Source organism: Indicator indicator, chromosome 7, assembly GCF_027791375.1.
Source record: "Indicator indicator isolate 239-I01 chromosome 7, UM_Iind_1.1, whole genome shotgun sequence".
NCBI classification, from domain to species: Eukaryota; Metazoa; Chordata; class Aves; order Piciformes; family Indicatoridae; genus Indicator; species Indicator indicator.
Window position 1 is genome coordinate 18,629,851 of NC_072016.1, and position 15,442 is coordinate 18,645,292.

Here is a 15,442-nt window from a genome sequence, read left to right on the forward strand (position 1 = left end):
GGAAAGTATGAGAGTCATGTACTGACTGTAGCTCCCAGCTGTTTGGGATGGGACATCCCCTACAGCCTGCCACTGCCAATACCTTGACACCTACACCCCATATAATGTTCCAGTTACTGCTACATAGATCAAATAGGAACATTCTTGACTTGCATTCAGATTTACCCTCTCCTTCTCCTCCTGTCTTTATAAGTTCATGGCTTTGCTGAAGGGACTGAATATAAGCTGTGGTGATACAAGGCAGGAGGAGAGGAGTCTGGAGTAATGTTGAGCCTGGGAAAGGAGGGCAGAAAGATGTTTTCCCTAAGTGTTTTAACATTTCCTGCTTTTTAAGGATTTTTGGTTTCTTTTGTTGGTTTGGAGTTCAGTTGGGGTTTTTGTTGTTGTTGGTTTGTTGGTTGGTTGGTTTTGTTGTTGGTTTTTTTAGTTTTTGTTTCCTAGTATCCAAATCAGTACTGAAATATTTATATTATTTGGCCATAAATCAAGTTAAATTACTTAAAGTTGACTCTGTTTTGTCCATGACCATAATTGGTGGGTAGTTTCCCTGTCTCATCCCAGGAGATTTCTTGCTTCTATTCTTCCTATTTTCTCCCCTGTTTCACTGGAATAGGGGGCCTGGGAGTGAGCAAGCAGCTGAGTGGGAGTTTGCTAGCTGAGGCCAACCCACCCTGACCATGCTAATAAAACCATCTATTAAGGGGTGCACATGGAATCAGAAGCCAGGGTGGGAAGCCAGTACATCTGGATATCTATATATTAAAATGTCAGTTCAGTCTGTTGAAACCTAATTGGAAGAACGTGACTTCAGATTCTAGAGTAGCAAGACTTCATGAGTCTATGAAACTTAAGAACTACTTGCACATTCTGCCAGCTCCTTTGCTGCACCCTGTTAAGCGGAGTATGGTCTCCCACGGCTCCGTTACTATGGGCACAATAGTGAGCTGGTTCTTGGTAGCTCAGTTCACTGGGGAGCATGAGGAATTTAAAAAACAAACAAACAAAAAGGTCAAATGAGAATAAAATGCAGTAAATTTTTTTCTAGCAGACCATGTTTTTGTGCTTCTGTCTAGAAAAACACTCAGCAGTGCCAGTAATTGTAGTCATTTGAGTTTTTGATGGTAGGAGTGCTTTAGCATTTGTGAGGTTTGCTGCAGTGCCTGCTCCATGGGCTTGGCTTGCCAGCCAGTGTTCTGGTCCTTCTGCACAGAAGTGTTGCCAGAGGAATATGAGGGGGTTGGGGCGGTTGGGAAAGTGTGACCTGTTCTGATTTTCTCCTGACAGAGATGGATGAATGTTCTCTGCCAGACAATGGTGGGTGTGAGCAGCACTGTGAGAACACACTGGGCAGCTACAAATGCACCTGTGAACCTGGATATGAGTTGACAGCTGATAAAAAGAGCTGTGAAGGTGAGTAACCTACAGATTGAGGCATCTGTCTATAGGATGGATGCTACGGCTAATACTGAAACTGAACAAGCTTGGTGATGATTTTCCTTGCTGTTATGTCCTCTTTGAAAATTTTCTTTTTGCCAGTGTCTTCCATTAAAACTAAAGTTTTAGCTGAAAAAAACTGAAAATATACTAAACATCTCTAAAAGCAGTTGTCCTTCCTGCCCAAAGATTGCTACTGAGACCAGATCTCCCATGGTGCAGCATAAGAAGGGCATTACAACCTGACAATTGAGTAGCCCAGAAGTATTTCAATCCAAGGCTGATTTTTTTTTTAAAAATTAATTCCTTTTGCAGAATGAAACATCAATGTTTTGCCAGCATGCAGACCAGACATTCTCCATACTGAGGAGTCAATTCCCTTTTTCTTTTGTGGAGTCAAAAATCTTTGACACAAACTGTTTCTGTCAGCTTTCTATTCATAAATTAATCTCTGGCAACAAGCATTTGCTCCCACCAACAATACAGCTGTTAGCATGGTGAGAATTCACCCATTGTTCTTGTCTCTTAGCTCTGTGTGTAGGGATCTCCACACTCTGTGCTTGGTGCTCTCAAACTCACCCAGTTTGCCCTGCCTTCTACTTTGTCAAACTGTTTGGAGAAGGTTGCTATCCATTTGGTGAGGGTAGAGTCAAGTGCATCTAAAAGGCTTTTGGAAGCTTAGCTTTATTTTTTAATTCCTTGCAATTTTGAGCAAGCCAGTTAGTATAACTTGGCAAGTGTTTTTTGAACTTCATCTTAACCTCCTGTTTTAAATTTCATTTGTGGGCAATACAGGAAGGATAGCCTTTGAAATTTGTAGTGGTGCACATCAGAGTAAATTGCTTTTGTTTTTCTAAACACGCTTGCTGCACTTTTTGTGTTGAAGCTACTCTGTTGGGTTAGTTCTGTTAATGCAAAGTGATGCTTGGAAGAAGATGCAGGAAGCTTTTATCCCTGTGGTCTTGAACATGTGACTTCATCTTGTTAATCCCAAAGAACAGCAAGAAAAAAAATGCTTCATTGCAAATACAATTTTGCAAAAGATTGATTCATTTGAGGTAAAGGCCGTGCCCTCCCACAAGAGGGTGAAGTGTCCTAACTTTTTTAAGAAAATAGGATAATGAAGCTGAGTTTAGCTTTGTCTGCTACTTTTCCTAGAGAAGATGCAGTCCCCATCTAATAAGTCACTGAAGAGTTGACAGAGGTGCCTTCCCAAGGTTTCCATTACCTTCCAATTATTCTATTACTGATAAACTTGAAATAAGGCTAAGCCTGGGTGAATTTACCGAACTGGCCCTTATTGTGCATGTCAAGTGAATGGATCCACAGTAAGCCCAGGGCTGTAGACTAAAAGTGAGGTCTGTTTTACATTGTTTCAGTAGCTCTCAGGGCCACAGCCTTGCTGCATGTGTTTTACTGGTGATTTATAGCAGGTGACATTTCTGTCTTCTTCACAGCCTCCAGCATTTTAAATCTTTTCTGGAGGCTGGATTTTGAAATGTGCCACCAACCAGGATCTGATTCATTTCCTAGCTAACAGCATGGCCCAATCTGTGTGTCTGTACAGAACCAAGTAAAACTTGTGTTCATTTGTTGCCTCTCCAGCTGCCTGTGGGGGCTTCATCACCAAGCTCAATGGGACCATTACTAGCCCTGGATGGCCCAAGGAATATCCTACTAACAAAAACTGCGTCTGGCAGGTGGTAGCTCCAGCCCAGTACCGGATCTCTCTGCAGTTTGAAGTGTTTGAGCTGGAAGGCAATGATGTACGTAACCAGTCCCTGCATCTCAGAGGTGTGACTATTGGCTAGCTCAGAACCAGATAAATCCTTGTGGTACAAGGAAGAGGAGACTCTGTCTCTACTGGTGGAGCTTCTGGTTGTTTCCCTGCCCTTAATATAATAACCTGATAACAGCAATTATTCTATTTGAAGTCTGGACCTTTCTCAATGGAATGGAAGGATCAAACCTATTCTGTTACAAATGAACTTCTTGTTTCTACCAGTTTTGTGTAATTTTAGGTGTTTTCCATACCCTCTCCCACCCCTTCCCAGAGCTGCCTTTGCAAGGAAATAATTGGAAATGAACCACAAAATAGAGTTCTTCAAGGATACAAAAATAACCAGTAAAAGAGTCTGTTCTCTGCCCTGCCAAGGGTAGGATGGATTTTAAACAAAGCATTCAGGTCTTGCTTTCCCTGCTGCAAATGGGAAAGTGGCTCTTTCTTCATTTGGCTGGCTGCTGAAGTTTGTTCAACAATGATAGGTTCTTAGATAATATGGGAGTAATTATTTCAGCTAAAATAAATGGAATTCTGATACACACACCCATGCTTTAAGACCCCAGGGCAGCAAGGGAAGTGGGTGAGAACACTGACAGAGAAGAATCTGGGGAAGTTGGGAGTGTGAGTATAAGGCTCTTTCTGTTCCCTTTCAGTCAAGCCTCTGTCCCCTTACACTGAAATGCTCTGTTCCAAGTTCACAGAGCTGAGAAATCTCTTCCTTTCTTGGCAGGTCTGTAAATATGACTATGTTGAGGTCCGCAGTGGGTTGGCTTCTGACTCCAAGCTTCATGGCAAATTCTGTGGCTCAGAGAAACCTGAAGTAATCACATCATATGGCAACAACATGAGACTGGAGTTCAAATCAGACAACACAGTCTCCAAGAAAGGCTTTAAAGTTCATTACTTCTCTGGTATGTGGCCATATTCTTTCACTTAGCTGTTTCCTCTGAACCTTTTGGTTTTGGTGAATTTTCCTCAATCTTCTGTCAAATCAGGCAGAGCCTGATGTGGTGCAGCATATTGTCTCATTTCATAGTGTCAGTGGTGTCAGCAAGATGCATGGATCTCATCAGTGTCTCCAGTCCTTTCACAGCAGGAAGCAACAGGGAACCTGATCCTAGGAGTTTTGTCACTGGAGTCATTAAAGAACAGCCTTTTCCTCTGAAAGTGGAAGAGTTAGAAAACTTCCGGAAGTCTCCTATATAGCAATTCTTCTCACCAAAGCAGGGCACACTAGTGGAAGTTTGTAATCCTCTGTTCTGAACCCATAGCTCTTGATATGATGTGCCTTATTAGGAGGCAGTTCTAGTGGTTCACTGTATATCATATGGAAGTGGGAATTCAATTTCATGCTGTGTTTTCAGCACAGACTGAGGAATATTAATGTTTTTGAAGGAGACGATCAGACAAAATGGCCTTGAATTAAGACAGTTGCAATGCAGAATCAGGGCCAGGGGTTTGGCCTATAAAATCTAAAAGGAAAGCCTAGGTAGTGTGCATTTCAACTAGAAATACATTTGGGAGTGAGGAAACAGATGAGGTTAATTAGGTTCAGGGAGGGAGATGAATTGCTCATTAACTGAATTTGATGAGCAGCAAATACTGTGCTCAGAGCAATGAGATTCAGGAATGCACAGTCTCAGACACACAGGAATGAACTTCCACTGGGGCATATTTCAGCTTCAGGGAGCAGCTCATACCTTGTGCTCTCAGACAGAACTGTTCCAAGATGGAAGCTCATTAGAACTTGGGAACTTGAAAGTATAAAGACTAGCTGGTAAATTTTTTGCCCAGGCTGCTGCACTTGCATGATACGTTTCCTGGACTCTATTCTGAAAGAATGGGACATTGCTATAGGTGTATTTTAGATAAGAGTCTTTCACTATTCAAACCTACCTCATATAATTAAACATGTTTGTGATGCGTTTTATGGAATACAAGAGAATTGTGTTTGAGCTAAAAAGGTGACTGGACTAATCCATCACTAGAGGTTGGAGGTTTGCACTGGTAGCTGCCAGTCTGAGTATGGAACTCCCATACTACTGCAGTAGTCTGTTTCTCACTGTCAGCTCAGTGTTTTGTTGCTTTGATCCTAACCAGACAAGGACGAATGCTCCAAAGACAACGGTGGTTGTCAGCACGAGTGTATCAACACATTTGGGAGTTACATGTGCCAGTGCAGAAATGGCTTCATGCTGCATGAAAATGGCCACGACTGTAAAGAAGGTAAGGTCTGCACTCCCACTCCATGCCCTCAGGAAATACAAGGTTCTTCAAACAGAGCTTGAGCCAATATGAGTCCTGCCTGGTGTTGGATGCTTGTGCAACATACCAGACTGGGGCACTGAAAAAGCCCCAGAGAGATGAAAAAGTACCTAGAAAAAGGAAGAAGAGGGCTTGTTTTCAGCTAGATCCATTTGCAAGTCTGGCCCTTTATATGCCATGGGAGATGAACAGGATGGGGGTGAAAAGTTGGAGTAGAAAAAGGGAGCAATTATGGGACAAAATCATTAGATTAGTCACTGCTGCTTCATTTAATTATTTGGTTTTAGTAAGAAAAGATGGGCTGATCTAACCAATTGCTGCAGCCAAAATTACTTTGCTTCCTGCACCCTGCTGTGTGCTGCCATGGTCTTCCTGTGTATGGTCTCTGGTCCTTGTCTGATTTGTCTATGAGGTGATTCAGCTTCCCAAGTCAGCAAAACAAGTAAAGGCTGAGATAGCACCAGAGCCAACATGGTGGAGAGGTTGGACACCATGTCACAGGGAATAGGGCAAACAACATAGAAGAGATTGTTTGGGAGTGAAGAGGTGGATGATGTTAATGAGTCCATTATGAGTGGTGCATTTCACCAGTTTGCCAAGTTAGATCAAAAAATTATTAGACAAACCTACTGGAACTATTCAGTAATACTGAAAGTTCTTGTTCCCTGTTTCTGCCCTGTTGAGGGTCTCACTGGGCAGAGAGAAGCATGTAGGATGTTACATGGTTCCCATGCGAGACCTGCCTTGATGCCTCCATCGTGTGATCTCTCTTTCAAGCTGGTTGTGAGCACAAGCTCAGTGCTGCAGAGGGAACAATGAGCAGTCCAAACTGGCCTGACAAGTACCCCAGTCGGAAAGAGTGCACCTGGGACATCTCTGCAACGCCTGGTCACCGAGTGAAAGTAGTGAGTAACTAGTGAGTGGGAACATCGCGGGGGCAAACGAACTGGCTTGTGAAGAACTTAAGTGACTTTTGCCTGATGTTGTGTGAGTGGGAGTTTGATCCCTGTAGGTCCTGTGTGGGGTGCTTGGAGAAGGCCATCCAGGGAAGCTGTCCCTGGCCTGGAAAATAATGGAAAGTCTCAGAGGGACGTGAGGCAGGGGTGAGGCATCTTGGAGGAGACTCCAGAAGCCAGATATGAAGCATTGCTCTTTCTATTAACAGAAGGTATAAAATGCCCTCCCATCCCTACCCCTCCATCTCTGCATAAGGTGGTGGCAAAGCCAGTCCCCAGCCCCTCTAAGGGAGAAGCATCTGTTCTGTTTTATAGGGTGGCCTTATGTATATGGCAGGATATGTCCAAGGCTGTGCAGATGACCATGCACTGGCCAAATAATGACCTGGATCCCTGTGCTCAGTGGAAGCAGCATTAAAGGACTACCTACTCTGTACTAGGTAGAGTTGGTTAGTAGCAGGAATATAAGAATATATAAGGCTTGCTGTTGAAAACTGTCATGCATTCATGTTGAGGTAGCAATACTAAGGTTACACAACATATTCATACGAACTTTTGAGCTTTGCCATCTGGAGATCACTCCTGTCTGAAAGCACCACTATTCTGTTCCAGTTTGCGGGAAAGGCATATCATGTGACCTGATTCTCACTTGGTATTTCATCCTCTGCTAAACTCACATTCAGATTTATAATTGTCTGTCCTAATTCTTCTTATTCTTGCTGTAGACCTTCAATGAGTTTGAGATTGAACAGCACCAAGAATGTGCCTATGACCACTTGGAAATATACGATGGGCCCAACAGCAAGTCACCTATACTTGGTCGTTTCTGTGGCAGCAAGAAACCAGACCCTGTAGTGGCTTCTACCAACAAGATGTTTCTCAGATTTTACTCTGATGCTTCTGTGCAAAGGAAAGGTTTCCAAGCAAAGCACAGCACAGGTAAGCTGATTGCCTGCCAATCACCCAGTGCAATGTCATCAAATCTCACTGCCTTGTTTACCAGGAAAAATGAGACAAGATTTTCTCCCATTTAAGCTTAGCCTGAATTTTAAGTTGTAAATTGTGCTAACCTGTTCCTTGGCCATTATTTGCACCGTACCATAAATGCCAACTTCTTTTTCAGTGCAGTACCAAAAGGACCAAACTTCTCTGTGCTGTGTTGGTCAATGGATTCATGGTTGACTGGAAAATTCACTGTTTTATGACAGTTTGGTGCAGTGGTTAATTACCTTCCCTGTTGTACATGTGCCTTGTGCTGGAGGTCTTCTCTCCCTACAGCTAGCCCAAAATTAGGATGGTGAGTCTTTGTTTTGTGGTAGGACTTTTGATGAGACTGTTTTGTGCTCTTTTCTTCCTCCAGAGTGTGGTGGGCTCTTAAAGGCTGAAGTACGAACTAAGGACCTATATTCCCATGATCAGTTTGGGGACAACAATTACCCAGGTCAAGCAAATTGTGAATGGGTGATTGTAGCTGAAGATGGTTATGGGGTGGAGCTGATGTTCCAGACATTTGAGATCGAGGAGGAGGCTGACTGTGGGTATGACTACATGGAGATTTATGATGGTTATGACAGCACTGCACCCCGCCTGGGACGCTTCTGTGGCTCAGGGGTAAGCTGTTGTGGTGGTGATGTCGTAGGCCTAACTAGAAGTGGCAAGGAGGGATACTCTCATTGCTCTTTGGAGAGAGGCAGCTCTTACCTACTGATGATGAGAATGCCTTGTGTGACCAGGTTTTGCTGCTTCTCCTGTGGCTAGAGGTGACAGCCATTTTATCTGATGCACAGAGCTGGTCTGAAAACCTTGCTGAATGGCTTTCCTTTGTTAGCCTAGAGCACTGCTGCACCTCAGCCCAGCAACAAAAGCATTGTGTAGGTGTTAGAAACAGCTTCCAAAGGCCAATGTAATCCTCAGTCACGTTCTGCCTGAATCCAAGTCACATTGCAGCCATGTAATGACAAGGATGAAGGGTGGAGGGACTTGCAGATCTGCCTGTTTACTGCAGGGTGGCATGTTGTCTCCTGAATTGTTATCTATGCCCTTGTTAAAACGAATGACTCTGTTAGCATAAACAGTAGTGTGTGGCATTTAAAATCAGAGGTTCTATTTAATTTCTCTAGGACTTAAGCAATACAAGAGAGAAGGTTTGTAATGTGATTAAAAAGAGACATCCAAGATGCAGGTTTTTAGGAGCAAAATGGTCTGGAAAATACATAAAGATGTAGCAGCTTGGTGTGAGGAAGTTTGGAGCAGCAGGGCAGTAATCTGCCTGCATGCTAACAAGTGGAGTATGGCTGGGGAAGCGTGGGTCCTGCAGAGCAGCACAGGGAGGTTGCAGCAGGTCACAGCAGGGGGGAAGATGGCCACAGTTAACATGTAAGATAGGTGGCTGTTTTTCTGCTAACATACTCTGGGAGGGCCCCTGCTGCTCAACAGACCCAGTTTAGGTTGCATTGTATCCTGAAGATTAGGGCAAATTAGAGAAAATTTAGAGAAGTGGAACAAGAATATCCAGGAAGTCCTGTGAATGTGACTTATGAAAAAGAACTGGAAGAATTGGCATTATAGGGTGAGTTGGTATCAGTCTTCAAACATAAAGGGAGAATAAGGGAGGTCAGAACAGGGCAGGAGGTACTAAGCACTTGCTGTTTGTTTTTCCTGGCCAGCCTGTGATCTTAAGTTCTAGCATCACAGCACAGTTATTTAGCCTGCAGACTTGACAACTCTGTGCTGTCTTCTTTTCTGCAGCCTCTAGAAGAAATCTACTCTGCAGGAGATTCCATCATGATTCGATTTCACACAGATGACACCATCAACAAGAAAGGCTTTCATGCCCAATACATAAGTACCAAATTTCAAGATGCATTGCACATGAGAAAGTAGTTTGACTGCTCCTCACAGACATTTCCATCTGAAAATGAAGACATTTGACTGTGATCTTTGGGTTTTGTTTTGGGGTTTGTTGTTAGTTTTTTGGTTGTGTTTTGGTTTGGTTTTGGGGTTTTTGTTTTGTTTTGTTTTTTAACAAGCTTTTGTGCGCTTGGCCAGAAGCAGTGCACAGTGTTTGCTATAACTACAACTGATTCCAATCTCAAAGGTTTGCCTCTGAAATTATTAGCGTGATCCTTTCTTGTTAACATACCCAGGACCAAAAATTGTCTTTTAATCATACCCACCAGGGCATAAACATTGTATTTTGCACAGCTTTTCATGGTTCAGAGTGAAGACTGAGACTGAATTGAGAAGAGCCTTCATCTCTTGCATATCCTGTTTCCAGATGACATTTCCTAAGCGTTCTGTACACACGAGCTGTCTGAACACATTTTCTGGAGCAGGTGATGTGAATGGCCACTCAGTAGGATTTTCTCAAAGGATGTTGGGAGCCACCCACTATTCCCTACCAGCCTAAAATACTCTGTGCAATAAGTGAACAACCAGGTGGCTGGGACTCCATCACTCCTGTTCCATTTATTTACCACCTTAGTTATTGTGGATTGAAATATAGGCAGGGGCACAGGGACAATTGTCCCTTTAGACTTGCTACCTACTTGGACTATGGTGTACAAGAAGGACTCAGTGTCAGAGTTGCAGTCCTTGTCATGGTGTATGTTGAATGGAAGTACTTTGACACAGTGGCCAATGGAAAGGTGGTGGCTGGCAGGGAAGTGCTGTGGTGTAGTGCAAGGCATGACTGTGTACCTGTGGCAAAGCTTAATGACAAGAGAGCTGAGAGCATGCTCCAGTTACACCACTGGGCAAGACAGCTCAGAAAGCTGGTGCAGCAGTCCAGGCCTTAAAAAAAGGAATCTCTCCCTCCTTCTTGCTCCCCCCATGTTTGCTTTCTTAGCCTTCTTTACACTGCTTCCTTAGTATCACTTCCACACAAGTCCTTCGTTTTCACAGAAGAGCTGCTCTCCCTAGGAAATCTCACTGAAGGAAACACTCAGCTAGAGGTAATGGGAGTGTCCCTGAGTCAAATGGACACAGGCCATGCCACAGGTGAGCTCTGGGAATCTGTTAAACATGTGCAAGCTCCAGGCACGGGACTAAGAATAGGAGAGCTCTGCTGGTTTCTGCTTCCTTCCTGTTCCTCTCTAGCCAAAGGCCCAGTCTCTTAATTTCATGTCAGGGGGGCAAGCATGATGGTGACTTAAGCACTTTGAATTATAAATCTCAGACATACTCTGTGTTGCAGCTATTTCACAGGATCACAGGAAGCTACTGAGCCATGGACTTACTGAATTAACAGTTAGCTTGGCACTTCTTTGGAAAAAAGTAGGAAAAACTGCGCTTTTGGTGGAAACTCTATAATTGAGCTGTTGATATGGAAAGGAAGGAAAAACACCTTTATTTGGAATGATATTTCATCAAGGCACTCATGGGAAATTATGAGCTAAAAGCTGAGGTATGTTAGCTTTAATAAAGTATTTATAATCCAAGGATTACTATGTTTACATAACCAGTGTACTATCAGGCTCTGGGGTGACACATGCTCTCTGGTGTATGACTATGGAGAAGTGTGGGGCCAGTTCCACTGTCAGGCACAAATGACATTCCTGGAGATGAGGGCATTTTCAAATGGATAATTAAATGGACCCAGCCCCCTCCAGAAGTCATTGACGAGAATACGGTCCAAGTATTGTGAATACTAGGAGAAGCAAATGCATGAAAATATTTTCTTGCATAGAACAAGAAAAATGAAATAATTTATACACACACACAAGATTATATGTATATAAAATGTGCATGTAGAAGACCAATAGTCAAAGCCTTAATAAGTGTCATGTGAACAATACTGTACTATTGTCCATAGCTTTGTTGCAGGCTGTATAAAACCATGTTATTTCTGGTTTGTATTTTTAGCTCTGTTTTGATCCTCTTTTCAAATTTTATGGCCTTTTTACAGGCAAGATCTCTGATCTCAAGCTGTTCGACCATGCAGGTCTGGGCAAGTGAGCTGTGCTAGATGGGGTCTTTGTTTGTCCTTCTCTTCTTTGCCCCTGGTCAAGCAAAATCACAGTGACTGAAGTCTGGGAATAAAAGTATAACACCAGTCACTATTACACAGAAGGAAAATTTCAGATGACAGGCAGTGGTTCAGGTTTCCTGGCCCTCTATTGGAAGTGATGACTCTGGAGAGAAGTGACTGTAGGATATTCCCGTGTATTCCCATGTATATTCCCATGCCTGTTTTGTGTTTTGGTAATTTGCCATCTTCCTCAGACTGGTTCATTGCAGATGCCTGCAATGTGGTTTGATGGATCTACTACACTTGTTAGCATTCATGCAGGTGTCTCTTGTGACAGTGTGCTCACAACTGTTGTACTGTGCATTTCAGCCAATGATTGTGTAGAATATTTCTGCTGTAGTGACTGAGCTTAACAGTCGATAATTCTAAATGTGTGGAATTTTCTTAAGAAAAAAAAAAGTCATACCCTTTAAGGTGTGTATAAGTATTCTGGTCTTTCTGTGGTTTTACATTTCACTACTAAAATAATTTTTAAGAGTGGGAGGAGAACAGGGTTTGGAAGTAATCACAAACGTACCTGTGCCCAGAAAGAGTCTCTGCATTCATTAAAGACTGTTGATTCAGTTGCACATTCTGTTGTATGCATGCATTTACCAATTTCTCAAAGGAAGGAAATTTCTTAATACACTCCTTGTTCTGCCAACTGTTGTTTGTGTCTACTGCTAATATTGGGTGGGACTTAATCTCTTACAGGAAGTGACTTTTCCTTGAGCTATTAACTTTGGCTTTTGCAATCAATTGAGCATTAACAAAGTGAGGCAGAGGAACAAGTTGGTCATCCAAAGGGCTGCACCACTATTTCATGTTCTGCACTTGTGATTTAGTGAGCTGAGATGCAGATCTGCAGCAACAAACAGCGATTTGGGAAGTAGCCAGTAAGTAGAGTTCAAAATAGGAGGCTCATTTACTACACTACAGGGTATAGGTTTCAGCCACAGGTCCCAAAGACCCTGGGACATGAAACTCCTGTGCAGACGACAGCAGGATGAGCACAAGCCAGGTGCTCCTTACTGCAGAGTTAAGGTGCACACTGTCACTGTGGCAGCAACATGTTCGGTCACTAAGCAGTACCTAAAAGGCTTTTGTTCCTCTTTCTGTCCACTGCTTGCTTCCTTGCTTGCTTGCTAAGGATCATATCTGTGTTCTTTCCTCAACACCTACTCAGTTCAGGCGTATCCCACCACCTACAATATTTTCTGCTGTGTGTTACAGCCACTCAAGTATTTGTGGTGACTGAATTTCTTCCCGGTTGTTTCCAAAGGCAAAGCAGCAATGGAGATGAAATAAGGAATAAATGTCCCCATGTAGGTTCTTGCCTGCAACTGACAAATGCAGACAATGACCTCAGGGTGCAGCTTGATGCTCCACGTGTTACTGACCACATGCTGTTGTTGCTAAGTGCAACTGCTGATTTAGCTTCTCTCCATGCTGGCTTTGCATGAAAAGCTTATAATTTCATAAGTGTTCAGTAACCATCTTATTTCTAGACTTCTGCACCTATATCTGGAAACACAACTGTCAAGGCAGCTTGTTCTTCTGGGGTAAGATTTTTATTTCATTATTTAATCCATTTGATTATGTGGAATGTTTGCCCTCTGAAATAAAATCTCTGATTCCCCTCTCTGTATCAGTGTGCAGAACAGCTGGGCAAGACACCACTGTTTTGATCCAGGGCTGCAGTTTTGTTCCTTGCATCGGCTTTTCTTGCTATTATGTGGTACTCAGCTACTGAAGACAAAGGATCACACTGCATGCATTTGACCTGACTGTTTGTCTTTTGGGGTTAGTATGAGCACTGCATGATTGGAGTATCTGCAGGAATACCCAGCTTCCTGGCCTTGGTCCTTACAGTCATTTTGGCAGTGGTCTGTGTTTCCAGTGGAAGAACTGTAGCTGGAATCATGTAACTATCTTCCATCTCCTGGATGCCTTGCTGCTTCTGAGCATAGACCTCCTCATCAGAAACCTGATTCAACACCCTCTGAAGTTCAGGACCACATCCCTAAACACTCAGACTGTCTGCTCTGTCTCTCAAAGGCTGGACCTCAGCTTAGAAGTTGCAGGTTCATAAGGATAAAAGAGAAATTGATGTGAAAAATACTGAAGGGGCACCTCCAAGTGATCTGCTAACTAACAGGGAATTAAAAAAAAAAATTTAAAAAAAACTGTCGCCATTGTTCTTCAGGAGATTTCTCTGTCATGTCCCACAGGAAATCTTTCATTCGCTCCACAAAGGTGTTCCTTAGCTCCCAGAATGATACAAGGGTGATAGGTTGATTGGTCACCCTTTTTCCCAGTGTTTCAGCCCATGGGATGGGATGGGTCTTTGCACCTTGACTACCTCCTTACTGCTGGAATAGGGTCAGAGGTTTCTGTAGCACCACACTTCTTTCTTCTGGAGTAAAAAAAAAAAAAAAAAGCAAAAAGCGCTCAAGTCAACAAAGAGATAGTCAACTTGCCCATGGAGGAAGAAAGCCATGAACCACTCTGGCAGCCCAGCATTGATAGTTCTACCTAAAAGGGCCCTTCTCTTCCCCTGCTGCTTTACAGAGCTTTATAACCAGTTCTTGGATCTTTATGTTTTCTTACTTCAGAAAGAAAGGTGTGAAAGTACTAAGGGAGGTGATTTACCTGTAGTTGTTGTTGGTAAACATAATATTTTGAAATATTTTTCTTTTTTCTGTTTGTAAATGTGACGCTCTCCCACTGTGTTAAAAGACCAACAGATTTTGGATGTTCCGATAAAAACAACACTCAGGCATTGAGTTTTCTCCTCTGCAAGGCTATTTGCATGGGCAGGCATCAATTAAAGCCTATGATTGTTCCAAATGAAAGAGTATTTTGGCATCCAGCTTAGGATCTGTTAGATACTATCCCAAATATTATCTCCTTTGTGGTTATTTACCCCGGTGTATGTCCTGAGTTCTGGAGCTCTTTAGTAACAGAACATTTTCTCACTGCCCTGTGTTTCTTATGCAGTTGTTAGTGAATTGTAGCTTGATGTTCCTCACCACTGCTTTGTTCATCACTTCAGATGAATCAACATCCCGATGGGCAGGAAGAACATGAATATGAATCATCCCCTCCCAGACCTCCAGACGTAAGTCATCTACTGACTGATTCTCAACATAGCGCACGTGCTGCTGAGTTCCTAAATGTAGGACTGACTTTAAGGTTAGCCCTAGACTAATAGAAAGCTCATGGTAGGCTTTCTTCCTGCGCTTACTTGGGGCTCCTGCATGACTGCTGTTTCTGGGTTCATCATTGTCCCTTTGATGCAATCCCAGATGAGAAGCCACCAGTGGTTTGCCATTGTTTTAGAGTACACAGGCATTAGAGCTGTAACCTGCATGGGCAAAAAGGGAAGGAGGAGGAGGGATGAACCTGACCTGTAAGCAAATGTGATAGTTTCTTCAAAATACTATTACATATTTCCAAAGGGAGGTAGGAACTCTTGCATACTGTATTCTCTGCAATACTCTCTCTGAGTACCTTCTGGCAACCATCACCAAAATTATATCTTTCCTCTAGAACTACCATATGACCATGATGCAGGGGACAACAAGTATCTATGTAAATGAAGACAAACACTGCAAACAAAACATCCAAATGCAAGCAAACCCCATGAAGACAAAGAAGGTCAAAACAGACACACCTAAGGTAGAATCCATTTATGAACACCATCTACCCTATCACTGAAAGAAAAGCACCAAATAGTGGCTGGGACCAGAAATAACAATCACAGTCCATTTCCTGGACACCAGGGGTCAAACAGTTGCAGTTTATGAACAAGAGAGTTTTCTCTTTGTGCCTACTTGAGCTTCTATAGAGGACAGGACAAAAAGACTTTTAACTGGGAAAGAACTTGTTTGCAACAATACTACTGAGATGCAAAAGCAAAATGAGATTTCCCCTGGAGTACCAAACCTCTCTGGGAGAGATGGTTTTGCTGTTCTCCTAACTTTAATTTTAATG

General features: G+C 42.9%; 1 protein-coding gene across 1 annotated transcript in view; it reads left to right on the plus strand.

Annotated features, from left to right (window-relative positions):
* TLL2 (tolloid like 2) overlaps nucleotides 1–9,321 on the plus strand; it is an 85,252-nt gene extending 75,931 nt beyond the window's left edge. Inside the window, exons 14-21 of the mRNA XM_054382079.1 lie at nucleotides 1,285–1,410; nucleotides 3,040–3,200; nucleotides 3,948–4,128; nucleotides 5,318–5,443; nucleotides 6,260–6,387; nucleotides 7,164–7,377; nucleotides 7,799–8,049; nucleotides 9,187–9,321. Of these exons, the coding sequence (XP_054238054.1) occupies nucleotides 1,285–1,410; nucleotides 3,040–3,200; nucleotides 3,948–4,128; nucleotides 5,318–5,443; nucleotides 6,260–6,387; nucleotides 7,164–7,377; nucleotides 7,799–8,049; nucleotides 9,187–9,321 (1,322 nt within the window). The remainder of the gene's footprint in view (nucleotides 1–1,284; nucleotides 1,411–3,039; nucleotides 3,201–3,947; nucleotides 4,129–5,317; nucleotides 5,444–6,259; nucleotides 6,388–7,163; nucleotides 7,378–7,798; nucleotides 8,050–9,186) is intronic.
* The last annotated feature ends 6,121 nt before the right edge of the window (nucleotides 9,322–15,442 follow it).